This window comes from Anopheles marshallii, chromosome 3 (assembly GCF_943734725.1).
Source record: "Anopheles marshallii chromosome 3, idAnoMarsDA_429_01, whole genome shotgun sequence".
Classification (NCBI taxonomy): domain Eukaryota; kingdom Metazoa; phylum Arthropoda; class Insecta; order Diptera; family Culicidae; genus Anopheles; species Anopheles marshallii.
Genome location: NC_071327.1, coordinates 74,524,453 through 74,543,231, shown reverse-complemented (window position 1 = coordinate 74,543,231; position 18,779 = coordinate 74,524,453). Strand labels below are relative to the sequence as shown.

The 18,779-nt window shown below is 42.7% G+C and overlaps 4 protein-coding genes across 4 annotated transcripts in view; 2 read left to right on the top strand and 2 right to left on the bottom strand.

Moving 5' to 3' along the window:
* Positions 1-6,607: 6,607 nt before the first annotated feature.
* LOC128713919 (uncharacterized) lies at positions 6,608-7,397 on the bottom strand. Its single transcript, XM_053808791.1, has 2 exons — positions 7,146-7,397; positions 6,608-7,057 (listed from the first exon to the last, which is right to left on the bottom strand). Exons 1-2 carry the CDS (start codon positions 7,395-7,397, stop codon positions 6,608-6,610), a joined length of 702 nt encoding a protein of 233 aa, XP_053664766.1.
* A 1,040-nt stretch (positions 7,398-8,437) lies between these two features.
* Positions 8,438-8,846, top strand: LOC128714824 (small integral membrane protein 13). Its single transcript, XM_053809704.1, has 2 exons — positions 8,438-8,516; positions 8,629-8,846. The coding sequence occupies exons 1-2, from the start codon at positions 8,438-8,440 to the stop codon at positions 8,844-8,846; spliced, it is 297 nt and encodes a 98-aa protein (XP_053665679.1).
* Positions 8,847-8,911: 65 nt separating this feature from the next.
* On the top strand, positions 8,912-9,516 carry LOC128716044 (N-alpha-acetyltransferase 10). Its single transcript, XM_053810967.1, has one exon. It carries the CDS (start codon positions 8,914-8,916, stop codon positions 9,514-9,516), a length of 603 nt encoding a protein of 200 aa, XP_053666942.1. The 5' UTR covers positions 8,912-8,913.
* A 1,465-nt stretch (positions 9,517-10,981) lies between these two features.
* Positions 10,982-18,779, bottom strand: part of LOC128711389 (breast cancer anti-estrogen resistance protein 1) — a 108,018-nt gene continuing 100,220 nt past the window's right edge. Inside the window, exons 4-6 of the mRNA XM_053806258.1 lie at positions 12,312-13,204; positions 12,001-12,161; positions 10,982-11,913 (exon numbers count right to left, since the gene is read on the bottom strand). Of these exons, the coding sequence (XP_053662233.1) occupies positions 10,982-11,913; positions 12,001-12,161; positions 12,312-13,204 (1,986 nt within the window). The remainder of the gene's footprint in view (positions 11,914-12,000; positions 12,162-12,311; positions 13,205-18,779) is intronic.

Here is an 18,779-nt window from a genome sequence, read left to right as displayed (position 1 = left end):
TTAATATAGTGTGTTTTGTGCAGCTGAATTGAAATAAAAAAAATCCATCCCATTAGAACTCTTTTAAAAAGTTTTCTGCAACTTGAGCGCCACTAATGTTTCATTGCCAATTTCACATCCTTTTTCGTTTGATCCACCTCCGAAACGATCGTTCATTCATTATTAGCGCATCCTTTCCCATTCTCCACGCATGTGAATGCTGGTTGGCGCGAGACTGGCACAAAGATTGGATTAAAAAATAGGAAAATTGCAGCCCGCATTTCTGTCGAACAATTTCTTAGTTTCCCCCACGATCATTGGAGTTGGGAGTTTAATTTCCTCCGGCGGGTAGCAGTAACTCGACTGTTTGAATGCAACGAACTCTTACTTTCTGCAGCGCGAAAAGAATGGAGCACGTCGCGGGCAAGAGAAGGTGATGCATTAATTGTACCATCCACAAATTGATAGCACTCGAAATCGTAGCAGCAGTACAATGAAGAAGGGAGAATATAAGATTGCCATGTTTGGGTGGGTCGTGGACTTCCAAATTAAAACGCACCCTCCCAGTAGCTCCCTCAGTAGCAGCAGTAGAGGAGGTACATTGGGTGACATGAATCATGTTTTACATGTGCTTATATTAAATGCGCAGCAGATGTGTGGCTCGTTGTAATAATTCGAGAGAGCACCACAGCCAAATACCATTAGTATGCCGTCACTGTCGTGGTTTCATTTTCGAATGGAGCGTTGTCAGTAGGTTTCCTTTCTTGCGCTCTAGAACAGTTTTGTGCGTGCGTCGACAGGGTGCAGTAAACTTCACGCGCAAGTGCATTCTATCGTACGCGCCAAGCAGGAGAAGATCGTCGTACAGGTAGAAGGCAGGCAAGGTGTTAAGTAACGCCAATGGGTGTTAACACGGTGTGCAACACCTTCGCGGATCGGTGCCGATTATCGGGAAGCCGTTAAAGGAACAGGGTGGGACCGGTTACTTCCGGTAACGGTATGAAACGGAGTCAGCGATTGCAGGGATCTAAAAATATATTTGATAATGTAGTTCATATTTGATGGATTTAACATATGTTTACTCATCCTATCAAATGTTATATGACATTTTGCACCGATTTTAGATTCGAAACAATGTTGCGTATGGTGTTCATATCCGCCCAAACAACACTTGTTGCGTTCACGCTCCAATGCGCATCGATTAGCGCGCGCTAGCGTGTTTGCTCCACCGGTCGTAGGGTGTTTATTAACGTGAAGTTCAATATCATGGCCTCAGCCAAACGTCGAAGGATCTAACGAGTGTTGGGTTCTGTTTCACAAAAAAAAACGCGGTTAGAAACAACAGCACCAACGGTTCTACAGTAGCGATGGCATGAATCGTTGAAGAGTCTGGTAATGTTTGGTACCGCCGCTACCGCCGGTACCCATCATCAGGCCGGTACGTACAACCAAGGGCAGACGGGTTGATGGTGGAGGTATGTTTGAAGCTGGTGTCCACTTCCTGCATTATGTCTGACGCTAAACGCTTCCGCCAGCCGGAAATGCAGCAGGGCGTTTGTAGGGAAACCCTTCGAAATTTGGCGACAGAAACTAGAACAAATCAGCTCCACGACGCTGTTCACTCGGTGGTGTTTTGTTTGTATTTTAGACAGTTTTGATTTGTGTTAATTTTCAAGTGTTTCAATGCCAATTGGTTAGCTGTATTTCGTTTCCTTCCATTACGTTTAAAGTGTATGACATAGGCATTGTAATAGTTTTTCTTTTGTGTTTTAGATGACATTATTTAAGGACGCAGTTCGTACATTCAAGACAATCTAAAAATGTGTTTCTAGATTTCTAGAATTCCAGTGTCTACTTAACAGTTCACTTAATCCGAACTTCATAAGAAATTACGTGCTACAGTTACAGATTGAAAAACGAACCAGTACCAAAATGATCCGAATGAAATCGCAATTCGGACGCGTTTATCTAGCAATAAGCTGTGTTTTCAAAGTTGGCGGACATCGGAACTCGAACACGGTTCGTCAAAGTTGAACGCAATTTGCCTTTACAGCCACGTTGCAATGTATTCTGTTTTTATCATATCTTTATAGTTATCTTTAAAAACAAGAGCATCTCCTTTGTTCTGGCAGTCATAGCTACTGTAAGCACCCAAGTGTTCCAACAAGAACTCCCCAGCGACCTTGGCTTGTGATGGAATATTAAAATATGCTGGAGTTTTATACTAACACTCATTAAAAGCAACAAATGCAACCAGAAACACATGCTATCCTGCGAGCAATGGCTGAAGGTTCGATTCTCCGCGCCTCATTGGTTATGCTGGCTGCAGCGGACCTTATGCGGACCCCGTGCGGTGCTCGTTCGTCGCTCATTTTCCAACGTGTACTCCGTGGATATCCGTCTAAAAATACGGCCGTTTTGTGTCAAGGTAATTCCTCCATCAACTTCTCGCTTCGCTACGAATGAATCGGGAAACATTTAGTGCATTGATGATACATTTCGTTTTATTTTGCTGCTGTAGTGCAGCAGACATGCAAATAATTAAGCCAGCTTCAGTTTGCAGTTTGCACCAGTTGGAACAGACGGGGTTTGTTTTGTTTTTTGTTTGACCCACTACACCCTGGTGCGAGCGGATGACTCATCGGTAGTGAGAATGGTGAGGTTTGATGAGACCAACTATTTTCACTAACATTTATTCTATGCTGGTAAAGATTTAACGGTGGTGGAATGTGCAACTAGTCTAGTTTTGTTTTTATTGCATCCAATGCACAATCAAATCAGGAATCGACTCCCAAAAGAATCATGAATACTCAGAACAGTAGCGGATCACGTCCCTTACGACCTTAAGCGAAGTGGCAGTTTGTGCGATCAAATTTTACAGCACACCAAGCATTGAAGATCAACTTACACAAAATTGGAGTCTTATGATCGCAAAGCGAAGTAGAGTTTGTCACGATCGAAAACGATCACGAAGAAATTTAATCCACAACATTTGCTACAAAGCATTCGCTGCCATAAACCAAGAATTCATAACCATTAGCCCGGGTTCTGTTCATTTCGCTTATTCGAAACCGGATGTACATGATTCATCTGTTAATATGTTGGCAAAATCTTTCCACCCGTTTGGTGTTTACGTTCGGAAGCAGCTAGGCTTTGATTTGCAATCCGATTCTTTCCTTTCTTTTACAGACAAATAGGAACGAAAACAAAAACCGCACCCTTTAACACAGCTTATAATCGTACATACTTGAACAAAAATGCGTTTCGGTCGGTATGAATTCCACGATCAGAATACATACACATGTGTGGCTAAAAATACATGGTGTCACAACTTACCAGACGCTATGCTGTATCATCCCTTTTGCGTCATAATATTCTTTTGGCTAACATTTTATCCATTAAGACATTTTATTCTCTACATATTATTCATTAAGAAATGCATTTGGACGTACTATTATTTATGATAAAATATTTGATTTCTGTACCAAAAGACACCAAGTTTTTTTTTGACACAACAATAATATTCTATTGCCTTTCGCGATACGTTAGTTAAATAGGCTTAATTTGTTTAACTAATAAGTGTTGATCATCATATCATGGGAGATGGCATAGTAGTAGTGGCGCAAGTCTCTCTCCCGACACGATAAGTTCTAAACCTCATGCGGACTGTCTATTCACGAACTTTATTATCCAGTTACGGGTATATTAAAGTTCAGCAAAACAGAAATAACAGGGAAAGACCAACGTGGTCGTCGTTACCTGCAGTGGGCGTTTACATTATATGACGAAATTAATAAGATTAATACACTTATTTGAGTTTATAAAAATACGTTCCTGTTAGTCAGGAACAATCCATAGCAAATGTGAAATTTCGAAAAACATCCTTATTTTTCGTTAAAGGTAAATTGGAAATCAGACACCGACAACTCATCAAGCATGCGTGGTAAGTTAAGTTACGTGGTAATGCTGCTTAACGATCTTTCCTTTTCTGCTGTTGCTCTACATGCTGCCATGGTGATTGATGTTCTAAAATCATTAAAAAAACATAGATTACTACATACGTGAAGCACGTGTCTACTCTATGTAACCGGTCACTTTGCTCCCAAACAAACCAACACCGACAAAAGCAGCATTCCTGTTTGTTATGAAAACGTTCCCGAATAAACGGAAAACTCGCCCCGTTAAAAAACATTCACCGTCTTCACAACCCACCCAGAAACAGCATTAAAATCATTAAAAACCTTGTTTTCCTTCCCACCGCAACACACGCGCCGTTCGACAATATAAATCACTGCAGCTAGAAATTCCTCGTCCGCCGTTCCATTTGTCCAACACGGGAAGAGGAGCGGGATTTTTAAAGGGAGCGTGAAATGCGCGTATTGAGTCAACGGGAAAACAGAACGCGTCCCAAGGAGTCTGTCGTTGGACCACGTACAAGGTGGTCGTTCCCGGTTGCACTTTGCCGTGCAGCAATTTTGGGTTGAGGTAGGCGAAAAACGGTTCACGGCGTGGCGGAATATTTTCCTCTGTCACTCCATCTCTCTTTTTCCGATGGCATGGATACACATACTAAAGCGAAGTGGGGAGTTCTTGTGGAGTATGTTTAGAATTTTTACATTTTCGTGCGTCGGCGTGCTGTGGAGTATACAAAATCCCACACCAACACATAAACTCTCCCTGACTCTCCACCAAGGGATCCCTTCCCAAGCAAGGTGTGACCTACTTTAGTAGCCTTTGCCGTATCCAAGTCCGCGCATCCTCGAGCATGTTGGGAGATGGGAGAAAAACGAACGTCTGCTAAAGAATGACAGTTCAATGTTGTTTACTGAGAAGCGAACCGTTGTTAATTCCCTTGGAGGATGAGTACGAATTTTGCGTACGTGAGCCGAACCACTCGGATGTGTGAGTGTGTTTTGTATGGAGCTTGTAATGGAAAAAATCGATTTTTCCTTACGATGGTTAAAGGATACTTCAGCTGCTCGTATGATATGGGAAAATTATTATCACTTAGAACGAAACGCTGGTTATGAAAAGATCCAACTCACCTGCAAAAAAACGACGCCGCCTACTTTGCCGTTTTGTTCTTGCTGTGTGAATCTCGGAAACCTTCGCATAAAGGTTCCTCAGCTGCCAACTTTGAAACCAGCTTTGTCGTCGTTTTTTTTTCAAAATGAAAAATTACACAAATCGCCAGCAGTTGACCGGAACACAGTTTAGGAACACACAATACGGCACAAAACACGGGCGTTTTCCGCGAAACAATTCACACTCACACGGGTGTACCTCAAGTGGCAAACGGAACACGGATCGGGAGCGCCAACCGTACGTCGTTCTCGGGATACGGACTTCCGTTGCCGAGGAGGTGAACCGAGCGACTGAGGTTTTGACAGCTGATCCGACCGATGACCGTTCCCGGACATGCGCATCTCCTGGCAAACGGATGTAGATTATCCCCCTCTTAACTCGATAACACAAACAATAACCGCACGTAAGATCACTGGCCAACCGATATTCCGGTTCCTTGGCAGGTGGTTAGTTTTGAAGGATGAATTCACTTGAACGCAGGAAAAGTATTCTAGATGTGTCCACACACGGACACGGAGTAATGGCTACTACGATACGCAGGACACAGACTGAAAACGATCTTGCTTCTTCACCCACCAAACAAGAAATAGAACTTCTGGCGCAATATAGCAGTTCTCCGCCGATTGTTCGCTTTCAGTGGAAATGTGAGCTTGTAGAAAAGAAGCAGAATATGGCAAAATCACTTCTTGCGAGCGAGAGAGAGAACAAAAGCAGAGAATGAGAGAACAAATGTGCGATCTCCGAACACAATCAGCGACTACACCGCTCCAATAGCGTGTACACGTGCAGGAAAAAGTTAATATCGAAATAAAATATAAATTGTAAATTTACGTAGCAGATCTTTACTTACTGCTATCCTGCTATGCGAATGCAAACAAATTGACCAGAATGCGCAAGGAGCTCTCTACGGAAAAATACTCCGATGTTTTTGACTTTGTGATATGTTCTCGATTGCTCTTGGTTACGTGTAGATTGTGCTAAAGAAAATATGAAATCCTATGATCGCTCTCTTGCTCTCTTGGTGAGCTCTCATTCTGACAACCAAAATTTCAGCATTTTGCTTTCTTTTCGATTCAAATTAACAAATCGTTGAACTGTACAATTCATCATATTTTTTTCACTGAAATTGATCTTAAAACTCTATCCTACGGCAACTTTCGTCTAGATTTAGTACGTTTCTATATATTATTTTGTATGCTCTGTTATCACAATAATTAATACAGTTCAAGCTTCAAAGTTGCGTAAGATCGTATGATTTTTGTGCGATAAATGTCATTGCAGATGGAGTTGCATGGTGGTTCACGTATACTCCATCCATGGTGGTTCAGATAGAGTTCACTCGAAGGTGGAACTAATCTTACAACATTTGTATCATTCCTATGTTGGTTTATCTCGATCCATTGTAGTACTTTTAATTAACTACTTTGTCCAAAAGTTACTCATTGCAGAAGAGATTTGAATATTTTATTTTTCCATTAACTTAATCATACATCTCGGTTACATTAGGACTAAAACTAAACACCTCGCTCTCTACTATAACACATTATTCCATATCCGCTTGTTCATCGTGATCGGCCTCTTCCTCTTCTTCTACCAGATGGTCTAATTGTAATTCGGTTCCCTTGCCATTACCGGTAGCAGGTTTCCGTGCATTCTTTGTCCATTTTACTCTTTTCGGATTTTTCTGTCCCACAACGTATTCGGGCATAAGTACTCTTCGACCATTGAACTGTGGTCTGTCCTCAACGGGTGTTTCCACCGGTTCATCCGCTTCATTTAGCTGACCTCTTAGCCTTACCGACCGATTAAACCGAACGATCGATCTGCAGGCCTGAGCCGAAGAATGCTGCTGGATTCCATCGTCCATTTCATTTTCGGTCGTTTCACGCTGTTCTTCCATTTGCTTGAGAAAGGAAAATGCGGCCGCCATGTTGCTTCGATCGGAAGTGTCCACATCCTCCAGCGAGTATTTGATCCATTTGTGCGGGTTACGCTTCGAGGAAAAATGAACGGGGACGATCTCAAGGGTATCAACGGTTTCGGCGGGAAGTGCTTTGGAACGCGAAGTTCCGCGAAGTTACCTTATAGTCCGGAAGATGGGCTGTAGATCTTTTCAGACAATGTCCGATCGGTGCGTTCGGTCGTTTAAAGATACTCTCTCGCCCTTGGTATCTGTCGACACGGATCGGTTTTATACGGCATTTGGACATCTTCACTGGACTGTAGTCCGCTTCTTTCACCATTTCCTGGTGTAGTATGGAATCGGCCGCAATGCTCTGTTCGGCTGTTTCCAACGACGAAAAAAGAAGGCTCTTTTTCTCCTCGAAACTCATGTTTTCCGTAGTACTGTTTTGTTTACGTTTTCCCCGTACGCCTTGTATGTTTTTGACAGCACAGAATTTATCAGTTGTAAAGAAGGCTAGCACATGTTGGGAATATAATCTGCGCAGTACTGTCAAAGTGTTATAACAAAATTCCGCAAATGAGGCAATTCTAATCCAGTTCGTCGAAAGATTGATGCATTTTTTGTGATATCTTCATTTTTTTTTCTCGATTTCCTATGTTCATATGAACGATGTTTTTGTAAAGAAATCTAATTTTTTAAACCACGGAAATCATTTACAAAGTGCCCATGCAGCAGTAGCAAATGCCGCATCTGTCAAACGGAAGCAGGCTAGAGAGAACACAAAAAAAACACGTCTGGGAGGTAAGTTTTAGTTCGGGAAATATTATGATATCCTCCTGTAAATGCTTCATTTTAGTTGTTTGCTAAGTTCTTGTGACACTGTTGAGTTCTTTGTGACTTACTTACCTCAGTTCGCCATCAAACTTTGCTTGAATGAACTGTGCCTGAAGTTTCTCAAAATACCTTGTTCCCCGGCCTCGATACGGTGTTCAATGTGTTCCTGGTTTGGCTTTTATCTTTCCAAAACAATAGCGAATGTTGTCCTGTTACCGCAATTCCGTGTGCTAATAATGACGCAAACGCTAACTTACTTGAGTCACGCATAATATTTCATAAAGAAGCGCTCAATTTGCTTATTTTACAAACGCGCCTTGCGTGAGTTTGTGCATGTTGTGTGCGGTTTGACGTTTCTTGAGCTGTCATTCGTACACAGGCCTAGAGGACGATCATAAGCAACAAAAACTTCGTGCTTCCACATCAGACGAACGGAATGTACGCACTTTGCTGTTTGCATACGCATTTGTTTTTTGAATAAGTTTCCTTTCTCCGTTCAAAGCTTTGTCTGTGTTTTGTGTATATGCTGTGGGGGAGGCGCAATAGATTTGATTTGTAGGGAAAACATTGCCAACATAGCATACACCAGGCAGTAGGAGGGTTCGTTTAATCTTCCCTTGGCAATGTGCAATCATGAATGTGCAGGATGGTATTAATGCTGCTGTTTCGGTGCTCGTTTCGGTGCTAATAGTGATAGTGTTGGTTTGTTTAGGTTTGTGTTCCGTTCCTTTCATGCAGCACCCTTTTTTAAAGGGCTACTTACGTTGAAATCATATTCAGTTCCAATTAATCAATTCTCTTGTTTGTTTGTTTGGATTTTGCAGGTTGGTATCTGGTCTGGAAGTTGTTTCTCTCCCGGTTCAAGCTGGTCCGCGAGCTGCTTGGCATTGCTCAGTCGAACGAACATTCGCCAGCACACACCTTGAGCAAGGATTACTCAACGGCGGGTAGTGCTGTCGGCGGTATTGGAAGCAGTAACAGCTTTAACAACTTAAATACCGATAATAGGACACGGTCGTCCCGGAAGGTGCGAAGAGATTAGCCGAAGCATAATAGCTGTATCGTCTTGGAGAAGAAGAGACGCATCTCGCTGCAACACAGGCCTCAAGATGAATATCCGCTGCGCAAAGCCCGAAGATCTGATGAACATGCAGCACTGCAATCTGCTCTGTTTGCCGGAAAATTACCAGATGAAGTACTACTTCTATCACGGTCTCACATGGCCCCAGGTCAGTTATGTGGCGGAAGATGATAAGGGTAACATCGTTGGATACGTGCTGGCAAAGATGGAGGAACCGGAACCGGGTGAGGAGAGCACTCACGGGCACATTACGTCGCTGGCGGTTAAACGCTCGTACCGTAGGCTTGGCCTTGCGCAGAAGCTAATGAACCAAGCGTCCAAAGCGATGGTGGAATGTTTTAACGCCCAGTACGTGTCGCTGCACGTGCGCAAATCGAATCGAGCCGCACTGAATCTGTACACCAACTCGCTCGGCTTTAAGATATTGGAGATTGAGCCAAAGTACTACGCGGATGGGGAGGACGCATATTCGATGCGTCGTGATCTTTCCGAGCTGGTCAACAGTGGATCGAACGAGCGACCACCAACGGAACGGAATGCGATCACCGATGGAGATGACCGGGTGATAACAAACCATAGCAAGGTGGTGGGCGGTGGGTCTCATGCCGGACACGATGGACATTGTTGCTAGCGCTAATGTGTGATGTGCGCGTGTGTGTGTGTGTGGGATTAGCTTTTTTGGGGGCTAGAAACAACAAGAATTAAATTCATGACGGAAAAAGCTTCTTTTCCCTTCTTAGCTTGAAAGTTTGGTTTTTTTTTATATTTTTTTAAAGAAAGAACGCAAAAACACTTCAACTTTTCATTCGGATCGCCTTAGAGCCGATATCGATGTGGTTTATTGTGAATAATTTACGTTACTGAATACTTTTGTCCCCCGTACATTCGTTCAAAGCCCATTTCCTTTCGCGTGCATCCCATTTTACTGGACATGGTTCTTGAGCTGGTTCGTTGATTCCGATTGCGAACGATTTCTATTGCGTTTTTTTTTCAATTTCACATAAATCGTGCCCAAAAATGAGCGATGTAGGCGCCTTGTTGAATTGTGGGTTCCGTTTTCAATTAATACGTCATTTTAGTGTTTTTGTTCAATTTTGTTGCTTTGTAGAGCTTGTGGATTTTCCTGTTCGTTACGATCAGAACGACTCCATGTTTTGGCTACAGTTTTAGTCCCTTTTTTATAGATTGGATTTTAGCTTTTACGGAAGATAAGCAAACATTCATTTTTATTACGTTGAAAGGATGCTGGGGCAGTGGGGAAAACAGATGAAAACAGACATTCATCATTTTACGTACTCCGGGGTTGTTTTGTTGCGATTAAAAACACTAACGGGTTTAGCTTACATTTAAAGAGACAAGAATACTTTTCTACGTGATTTCTCGCTGCCTTGGCCGAATAGTGATACACGGATATTTAGATGAGGGACTTTCGCAACGGGACCTTTACGCGTTGTGCTGTGGGATTTGTTTGCATAATTTTGTTTAATGTAGAAATTTAGTTTTTATACGCCATTTGTTTCCTTACACGATCGCATTTGTCGTTCAATCGATTCGATCCCTTTTTGGGCCATTTGAGCATGGAACACAGATTTATCTCGTACTACGTTTAAATTTCAGTTTTTATGAAGGAAATACAAATGTAAAACATGTCACAGCTTAAAGTAAATTGATCAATTTGTTTTGAAGTAATACAGTATAATTTTTCGAAATGAAATCGAACCCTATTTGTTGCTACTTAAATGAATAAACTGTAAAATTAAATTGTACAATATTTACAACGTAAGTAAATTACAACCTCCACTACACATTAATGCGGTGGACGAAGGATGGCATGGTCGTAAAACACAAAATTTGAGGTGTTTTGCTGATGTGTTGTGGGAAGAAATCGTTCCGTGGGATTTCTTGATTGATTTTTTTGGCATTTTATCGATAAGAACTGCTCGCTGTGGATGTGTTTTTTTCCGTCAGGTAGCACGTTCTACAACTTCTCCTCGTTGAAAACGGTACAAAATAAGAACATGAGATCGCTACTTTGCCTGTCTTATTCTCGTTTTTTTTTCTAAATCTCTCGCCTGTCTCTAAGGAACGCTTTTGTTCTACTGCTGCACTGCCTCCAGCATCGCAATCTTTAGATCGCTTGCTAGGTGCGAAATGTCTACCACCGAATCCACCATCTCCTGCACCGCGGTAACGCTCGGGAAATTTTGGGCCGCCTTCTTCGTCTTTCCCACACACGTCTTGAGTGCCTCGGACAGTGCATCCGCACAGGAGAGAACGCGCGTTTTGATGCACTCCCGCGACACGTTCCGGTGCACGATGTCACCAATGTTGACGAGATTGTGTGCACTAAGCACTACAAATTTGCCATAAGCTAGGAAAAACTTCGGTGGTTGATTATGCTCGACCGTTTGAAGGAACGCATCGATCGCCTGCGTCAAGTAACCCATGTGTGTGACGGTCTGGGATGCATAGTACACCAGGACCGATTTATCGTTCGGATCGAGCGCTGCCTCCGGCCGCTCCGATACACTAGCGGCTGCCGCATCGGCCGCATTGCGTACGACGTTTTCGAAGTTTTTCTTTAGATCGTTCGGCAGCGCATCCCTAATCTCGGCGTTCGTCCGTGCGGATGCTTCCTTCGATTCGAGACTAACGTAATCATAATCCTCGGGCCACTCGCCACCGGATGCACCACCGCCGGATGTAGATTTTCCCGCACCGGTAGGGGTCTGTGGGGTTGTCGGTGCGGACGTCTGCGGGGTCGAGGGTGAACGTTTGAAAAGAAGTGTCGCATTACCCTGAATGAACGATGCCGTTTGGCGCACGTCTTCGGTGAGCGTTTGTGCACACGCGATCAGCTGATCGAGACTGTCCGGTGGTAGCTGTTGCTGCAGTTTCTGTGTTGCTTCTGGGCGCTGTAGCGTAACCAGGGTCCAGCCCTGGGCATCCAGATTTTGCGACGCTTCGTGCACGAGCTTATCTGCATCGCGCAGTGCTTTCACGAGGGGTTTCAATTTTTGTGCTAAGCCTAACGAAAAAGAAGGAGAGTAGGAAGATATTTTAATATGATTGTTGTTATATTTTACGGCAGGTGAACTATGAAGCGACTCTTTACCTTTGTCTTCTGCTTTGGTTGCATTGCCGAGAGCACCATCGCCAAATTCGGCCAGATCGTGCAGTGCCGTTCGAAGACGTACGGCAGCCAGCTTAATGTCCATCAGTATTGGATCGAGCTTTTCCTTTACCCTCCAGTTGGGAGATACAAAAGAAAGTAACCTAAAAAAACAGAAACAGAATTTTTAGTATCATACGAAATCACATCAGCAGATTCTTTCTAACTGCGCCTAAATGTATGCACTATGAAACTGAACGCATCACTCGAAATCGCCCAAATCTATGCAATGTGTTAACAAATATGCCTCTTACCTAGTAACGGCCGTTGTAGCCTCGTTTTGCAGTCTCGCGAGCGTTTCCAGCGCGGAGGACAATTCCAACGGAAGTTCCCTCGGTGTGGCCGGTGCCGTTTGTTGTTGGTGCAGCTTTGCCGACACATATCCCGACCCATTTGCTCCGCCGTGCATGTGTGACGGTGGTACATCGTACGTGGACATGCTGCTAAACGATGACATCGACATCGAATGATGGCTGGAGGTGAAGCTTGGCGTTCCGGGTGGTGGACCGGCACCGCCCGCGCCGGGTGGCGGTGGTGTCGAGCGAACCGAAACAGGATTACGCCGCGGTACATCGTAGTCGGGCATGTTTGCCAACGAGGAACGATTCGAGGAGGACAAACTGAAGCTGTCCGACGTTAGCAGCGACGAGTTGGAACTGCTCGGTGTCAGGTGTTGCTGCTGAGAAAGCAGTGGTCGCGGTACATCGTACGATTCCTCCATTCGATAGCCGGCGGCAAGATGTGGATACTGCTGCTGAAGATGATAGCCGGCAGGATGTGGATGGGGGAAACTCAGCGACGATGAAGGGGACGATAGGGATGACGGTGTGTTCGGGTGTGGATAGTGAAGATGGGCTAGCGGAGGATGCCCAGCCCCGCCGTACGGAAGGGATGGCGTCCGACTCCAGCACGTTCGATGATGGGGATGATGTGGATCGTATCCTGCCCCCGGTGTTGTGGGTGGTCCACCCTGTCCGATTGGAACGGCCGGCTTCGGAACGTCGTACGTATCGAGCGCGTCGGCCGATGCCGAATGTTGGTGCTGCTGTTGCTGCTGGTGATGGTAGCTGCTGGTGGATACACGCGCCGATGACGGTGGCAACAGGTCATACAGATAAACGTCGCCACATTTTTGCGGTGTTAGTACCTGTCGATAATACAAAGAGAAACAGAAAATCGAGAGTTAGACAAGCGTACGATCGTGACGATAAAAGTGAAAGAGAAACCAAACGGGTGTACTGATACTGATCGGTAGTTGTAACATGAACCATGAGGCCGCTTGCCAAGAAGGGGTTTTGATATTCTATTGTTTCCAGCAGTATCACGTTTTTGGCAAATTGAAGAGTTCAATTCAATAGTGATTAGATAATAAAACGATGGTTCTTTTAGTGGTAAAATCGTGCTCGAAGCTAAAGAGGGCGATTATCCGTCACTTTCAATTAGATAGTAGGCCTGTTATTTAATCGCTTCAAGTCGTTTGCTGCATGTGTCTCATCATTATCATTTGGGAATGATATTTCAACGGAACAATTGAATAAATATTGTTTAAACTAGCACAATTATCCGAAAGAGATAATGTCTCGCAAACAAGATGCCAAAATAATAAGTGCATTAAGGAATTTCCCAATGTTAGGACGAAGCCGTCATACTTAATTACGGAGAGAGAGAGATAGAGGGAGAATAAATAAATTTTGTTTATTTACCTAATTTTTCTATTTTTGTTTGTTTTCTCTTGTTTATCTCTCTTATTTAAAAAACTCTCTTAATCAATCACACAAACTCTAAACGTTCTATTTATTATGGTTTATGGCCATTTAATTTGCATGATTTTTCCCTCTTTCATTTGCTGCCGCTCAATTTACTCTCCGGTGTATAGTACGGATTTTTTTTTATGCTTCCCCAATACAAATACACTTTTCAGTTCAGACAACAGAAGGAAGGGAAATAAATCAATTCTTTCAAGTCTGCAACGGCCACCCCAGCTCTAGTTGGTGCTTGATTTCTTGACTGTGAGATAAAATTTCCCTTTTTCCAAATAATTTCACGCTAGATTCACATTTTACTTACAGCTTTACTTAATGCACTACAATTTTACTATTTGTGTTCCCGCACTGATGAGGCAATTTTCATCCGGTCTGTTCTCTGTTAGTTCTACAAACTACGAAACTTTGGAAAGTAAATTTGCTACAACACTTCAAACGGGATAAAATTTTTCTGAATTTTCTCACACTGCTTCCGGGAACGGCAAATACGATAATGGAACCGACGGCGTCGTATACACACACTCTCGGTGCTGTGTTATCTAGAAAATGGGTCCTTTTCGAATGAATCACTTCTCTCGTTCCTCCCTTCCCGAATACGAGCGTACAACGAGGGTTGCATGTATCCTTTGCGCTCATACATCGAGACAACACGACGAAAATGGGGGTGGGAAAAACTCCTTGGATACGGGAAAATGTCGCGCGCCTGCGCACTACCTTTGTGCGACGTTTTGTTTTTGTTGTTTGACGATGTTTTTTTTCATCAGAGGATAATTTTTATATTTTTGAAATTATCGAAATAGTTTGAAAATTAACGGCAACTTTCTTTCATAAACTGTTTAAAAAGTTCAGAACGGTTAACAGTGCGTTTGAAGAGTAAATGACAGTGGAATACTATCGACAGGATGGTGGCGCCATCTACATGTGAGTAACGGCAACAACCACTTTTAAATTTAAAAACGATTTCAACAACACGTGTTTAAATTACAAAATGTGCTTTACTTTCAAACTTTTTCAATTTTTTTAACAAGTTTTTGTTATATCATAAAATATTTTTTGGTGGCATTTTGTGCTCAAAATAATGCAATGGACTTCCATATGGTCTGGTGGTATTATCCACTGTCTTACAAAGTATCCACTTAATCTATGCTCCAGATGGTGGTACATATGATACCATATCGTACGAACCGAAAAAATAAGCATAATTGTTTTACATTGCAGGAATGTGTTTATTGTCTTTTCATTTTCTCTTCCCTAAAGCTTCACGCGCTTGGAAGGATGAATGGATTATGGCGCAAAGTTTGTTCATGGTTGGAGTGTAAAATAATGAAACTGTTTGCAGCTGCAGTTACTTTACGGACAATACTCGTGACTGTGTGCAGTATATTCACATTGCTTGCCACTACTTTGCTAGTCTTAAGCGCCACTGTGCCAGCGACAGTCGGGATAGTCGCTGGGGCTCGTATCTCATTTTCGTCTGGTTGCAGTCTAGCCACTTGAGTGCAGCCTTTTCTCATTCCTTTCGCAAACTGTTTCACATTTCTTTGCACTATGCACCCATGGCGGGTTACCAGCACGGTTAGCTGGGTAAGTTCCATAATGTCACCGCACGCCGTGCCGCATTATCGGGTAACGGTTGCTTCGACGTGAAAAAGACACGTGTCCTTTTGTGTGTTACGCCCCATTTGCCCTCTCACGGTGATGGAGAAGCACTTGGAAGCCACTTGCTTTCACATTTAGAATGGGTTGGGAAAATTTTGTTTTCGGCGTTGCTTTTGCGTTCGGCATCCTGTGGCATTAACCGTTCCGAAAGTGCATCAGACGGGTGATGCAATCGATAAAAAAACACGACGTGAAGAAGATGTTGGAAAATGGCATCACTTTTCATGGCAGTTGATGATTTTCGCCATGCTGACAGCAGTGGCATCAGCAGTGTAATCCTTTCTCACTTCTATCGTGGTATGCTTTTTTATGGAAAATTGAATAAAAAAAATAGTTTTGTTCTTATTTTCGTTTGGAAACGAAAAAGTAACCAAAAGTAAATAATTTATTTGTTAATTAGGGAAAAAATAATGATTGCTCATTCTAAGCAAATCTTAGTTGCTTTCGGTCTGTCTTGCCCCTGTTTGTATGCAATCTGAATACGGTATACTAAGTCAAGTTTTTACATGCAATTATGATCCGAATTCATAATACGAAAGGACAAGTAACAATTTTGTTTAAAAAAATTAAGCATTTTAAAGACAATTGTGACAATTCTATACTAGATGAAGTGCTATGAAAATATGCGGGATTGAACAAAAACAAAAAACATAAATAAGCTGAAGAATAGATGGGAAAGAAAATCACCACATTCGTTATTGCTATCAGAAAATGAACTTAAATGAAGCCCACATCCCTGGGAGCTGTGGAGAGTTGATTTATTTCGCTATTAAATTTCTCCCGCCGAACCCAGTGCTTTTAGTTCTGCTAAATCTTTCGTAAACAAACTCACTAACAACACATCGATTTACTACCACTGCTGTTGCTGGTGCTACTACTACTTGCCTGCTCCCGCTGGCAACTAACACAGTAGCCCCTCTATCGACGATAGCTTTTTACGACACATTCCTACGGACGGATTAGAAAAGTGTTGTTGGCTAGCGATGCGTTTATGTTGCTTCTGGTCGGATTGTTTTTACGACGCATTCAGGACAGCAACCGTTGCTACACAACGGCACAAAAGGCTACTACTACACTACTGGCAGCGTTCGGGATGGTTCAAACACCGGGCTAGAAAGCATCACAAAGCCGCTTTTGCTCTTCCGACTCAATTCATCCGCTTCTGGTTCGGTGTGTCCTCCTGTCAGCGTGTTTATGCTTTCCTTATTTTTTATGCTCTCCATTCCCCGGGCATCCTCCTTCACATACAGATTCACTTCATCAATGATTTATTTACGAAGTTTGTTTTTTTAATACATTTTCTTCGGTTTGTACGCGAAACTTATCGCAATTGCGTTACCATTGCCGACAAATCCGAACGGATTCCGTGTAGTTTTTTATTCTCTTGGCATTGTGACACATTTTTTATGCTTTATGATATGATAGTAGGCTCCAAAACAAAAACAAAAGTGGACTGCCTGCCAACCAGACACATTTCACCAATTCCGGAAAACTGTCATATCTTGTGCCAGTAGGCACAACTGCCGATTGCGTTCGTTTTTTGCGGCGACTGGTTTGAAAACGCACAAAGGTTACGCTCTAAATGATAGCTCAAAAATTCTACGCTAAAATGAATGGTGCTCCTAGTTATTTATACTACGAGAAGCAACAAAAAATGCTTCCATTGCACAGCGATTTGGTCCTGATGTAGTGTTGGATACATTGGGTAGATAGATATTTGAATAATGTTCAAACGTGGCATATTTTTTCCTTCCATTTCAATACAGCGATAAAGTTACAATTTAAGACAACATTTTTGGTATCAAGTTCCGTGTGTTTTCAATACAACTTTTACACAATAGCTAACATACGATCTTCTTCGAACCATCGCGTAACATACTCCACATATCCGGAGGGAATTTAAGTTGATGGAGAAGCATTTTGAAGGACTTGTTTAGGGTTAAAGGGCCGCTTTTATGGTCTTGCTCATGTTTTCCATACAGCGTACCCCTGTTCTTCCATATCGCCAGCTTCCAATAACCGTTCCATCCCGCGACACGACACTACGGCGCAATTCCCATTGAAATGTTAGCAACTCCGGTGTATAGCAGCACAAAAAGGGGTTTCATCAAAAAGGATTCACCCAGGGAAAATGAGCATAGCTCTTGCAGGAAAACGGGAACAGTAAACGTGCACGGCAGACGAGTCGGTGCCGTATCATTATAATTTCATTATTACATCGTGCCAAGGATTCATCATACTGTGTCGAAAACGAAGTGGCGAGAGGAAGGTAATGTTTTCCGGATGCTTGCGTTTGGTGAACAGTAGGATTTGGAAAATGCGCTTCATCAACAAGGGCGAAGCAAGATGAGATAATAGAAGGAGTTTGCGGGCACAACTTGCATAAGTCGTGCATTGCAAATCCATTCACAATTCAGTGCAAAAGTAGCTTGAGTAAAAACAACAGCTGCGGGAAGAAAAAGATTCTAAAGGGGCGCATTTATTTATCTACCAAGACGTTCTGAGTGTTGTAATATTTTTAATTGGCAAAACTGCTATTCTTGATAAAACATTACAGAAATTTAGAGTACAGTTCTGAAAGTCTTTAATGTTTCTACCTATTAAGTTTAAGCGCATTAAGTTTGTGACATTTTCCAGCAATAGATATAAATGAGCACCCGAATTTTGTCCGCATTTAGAGCACATAGTGCGTATCGAGCTTACTAATCAGGCCATCTACGACCGCACTAAGCTCCTAACCACACTAATAACTCTCTTTCAAAGGGCTTTTTAACAAGTAAATAATATTGTGGTAAAGGAGATTGGATATTAATTTTCCAATGCAATTGTAATGTTGTTACGACTATTTTAGGATTAATAGAAAATTCTATTCATTCTTGAAGAAAAGAAATTCATTTCGAAGATTAGAATCGAAATGCACTCGCGTTGCACTAGCATCATCATCATCAATCTCGTTCACCGAATGGAAGTTAAATAAAGCACAACATCGATATAATGAGACCATCGACAGTAAAACGAGCTCCAACTACTCCGCAACATCTATCAGAAGCTATCTTTCAATCACCGGAATCTAATCGGTTTTTCGCTACTGACAGATCGTTCTGTTGAATTTCCACTACGCGCCATCGAATTCGAACCGAGGCGGGGGGCTATTCGTCAATTTGATTACATCCGCCTGGGTACGAAGGACGGAAACTTCTGCAGGAAGTATGAACTCCACCATCGACTGCAGGAGACATGTCTAATAAATTAGATAACGAACTGCTGAGGGTACGGGCGTTGTATCATCTGCCATGTCGT

Coding starts and splice junctions, on each gene's coding strand:
- LOC128713919 (XM_053808791.1), bottom strand. CDS start 7,397: ATGAGTTTCGAGGAGAAAAAGAGCCTTCTTTTTTCGTCGTTGGAAACA. Junction 7,058..7,145: donor CCCATCTTCCGGACTATAAG/GTAACTTCGCGG, acceptor TTTTCCTCGAAG/CGTAACCCGCACAAATGGAT.
- LOC128714824 (XM_053809704.1), top strand. CDS start 8,438: ATGAATGTGCAGGATGGTATTAATGCTGCTGTTTCGGTGCTCGTTTCG. Junction 8,517..8,628: donor GATAGTGTTGGTTTGTTTAG/GTTTGTGTTCCG, acceptor TGGATTTTGCAG/GTTGGTATCTGGTCTGGAAG.
- LOC128716044 (XM_053810967.1), top strand. CDS start 8,914: ATGAATATCCGCTGCGCAAAGCCCGAAGATCTGATGAACATGCAGCAC.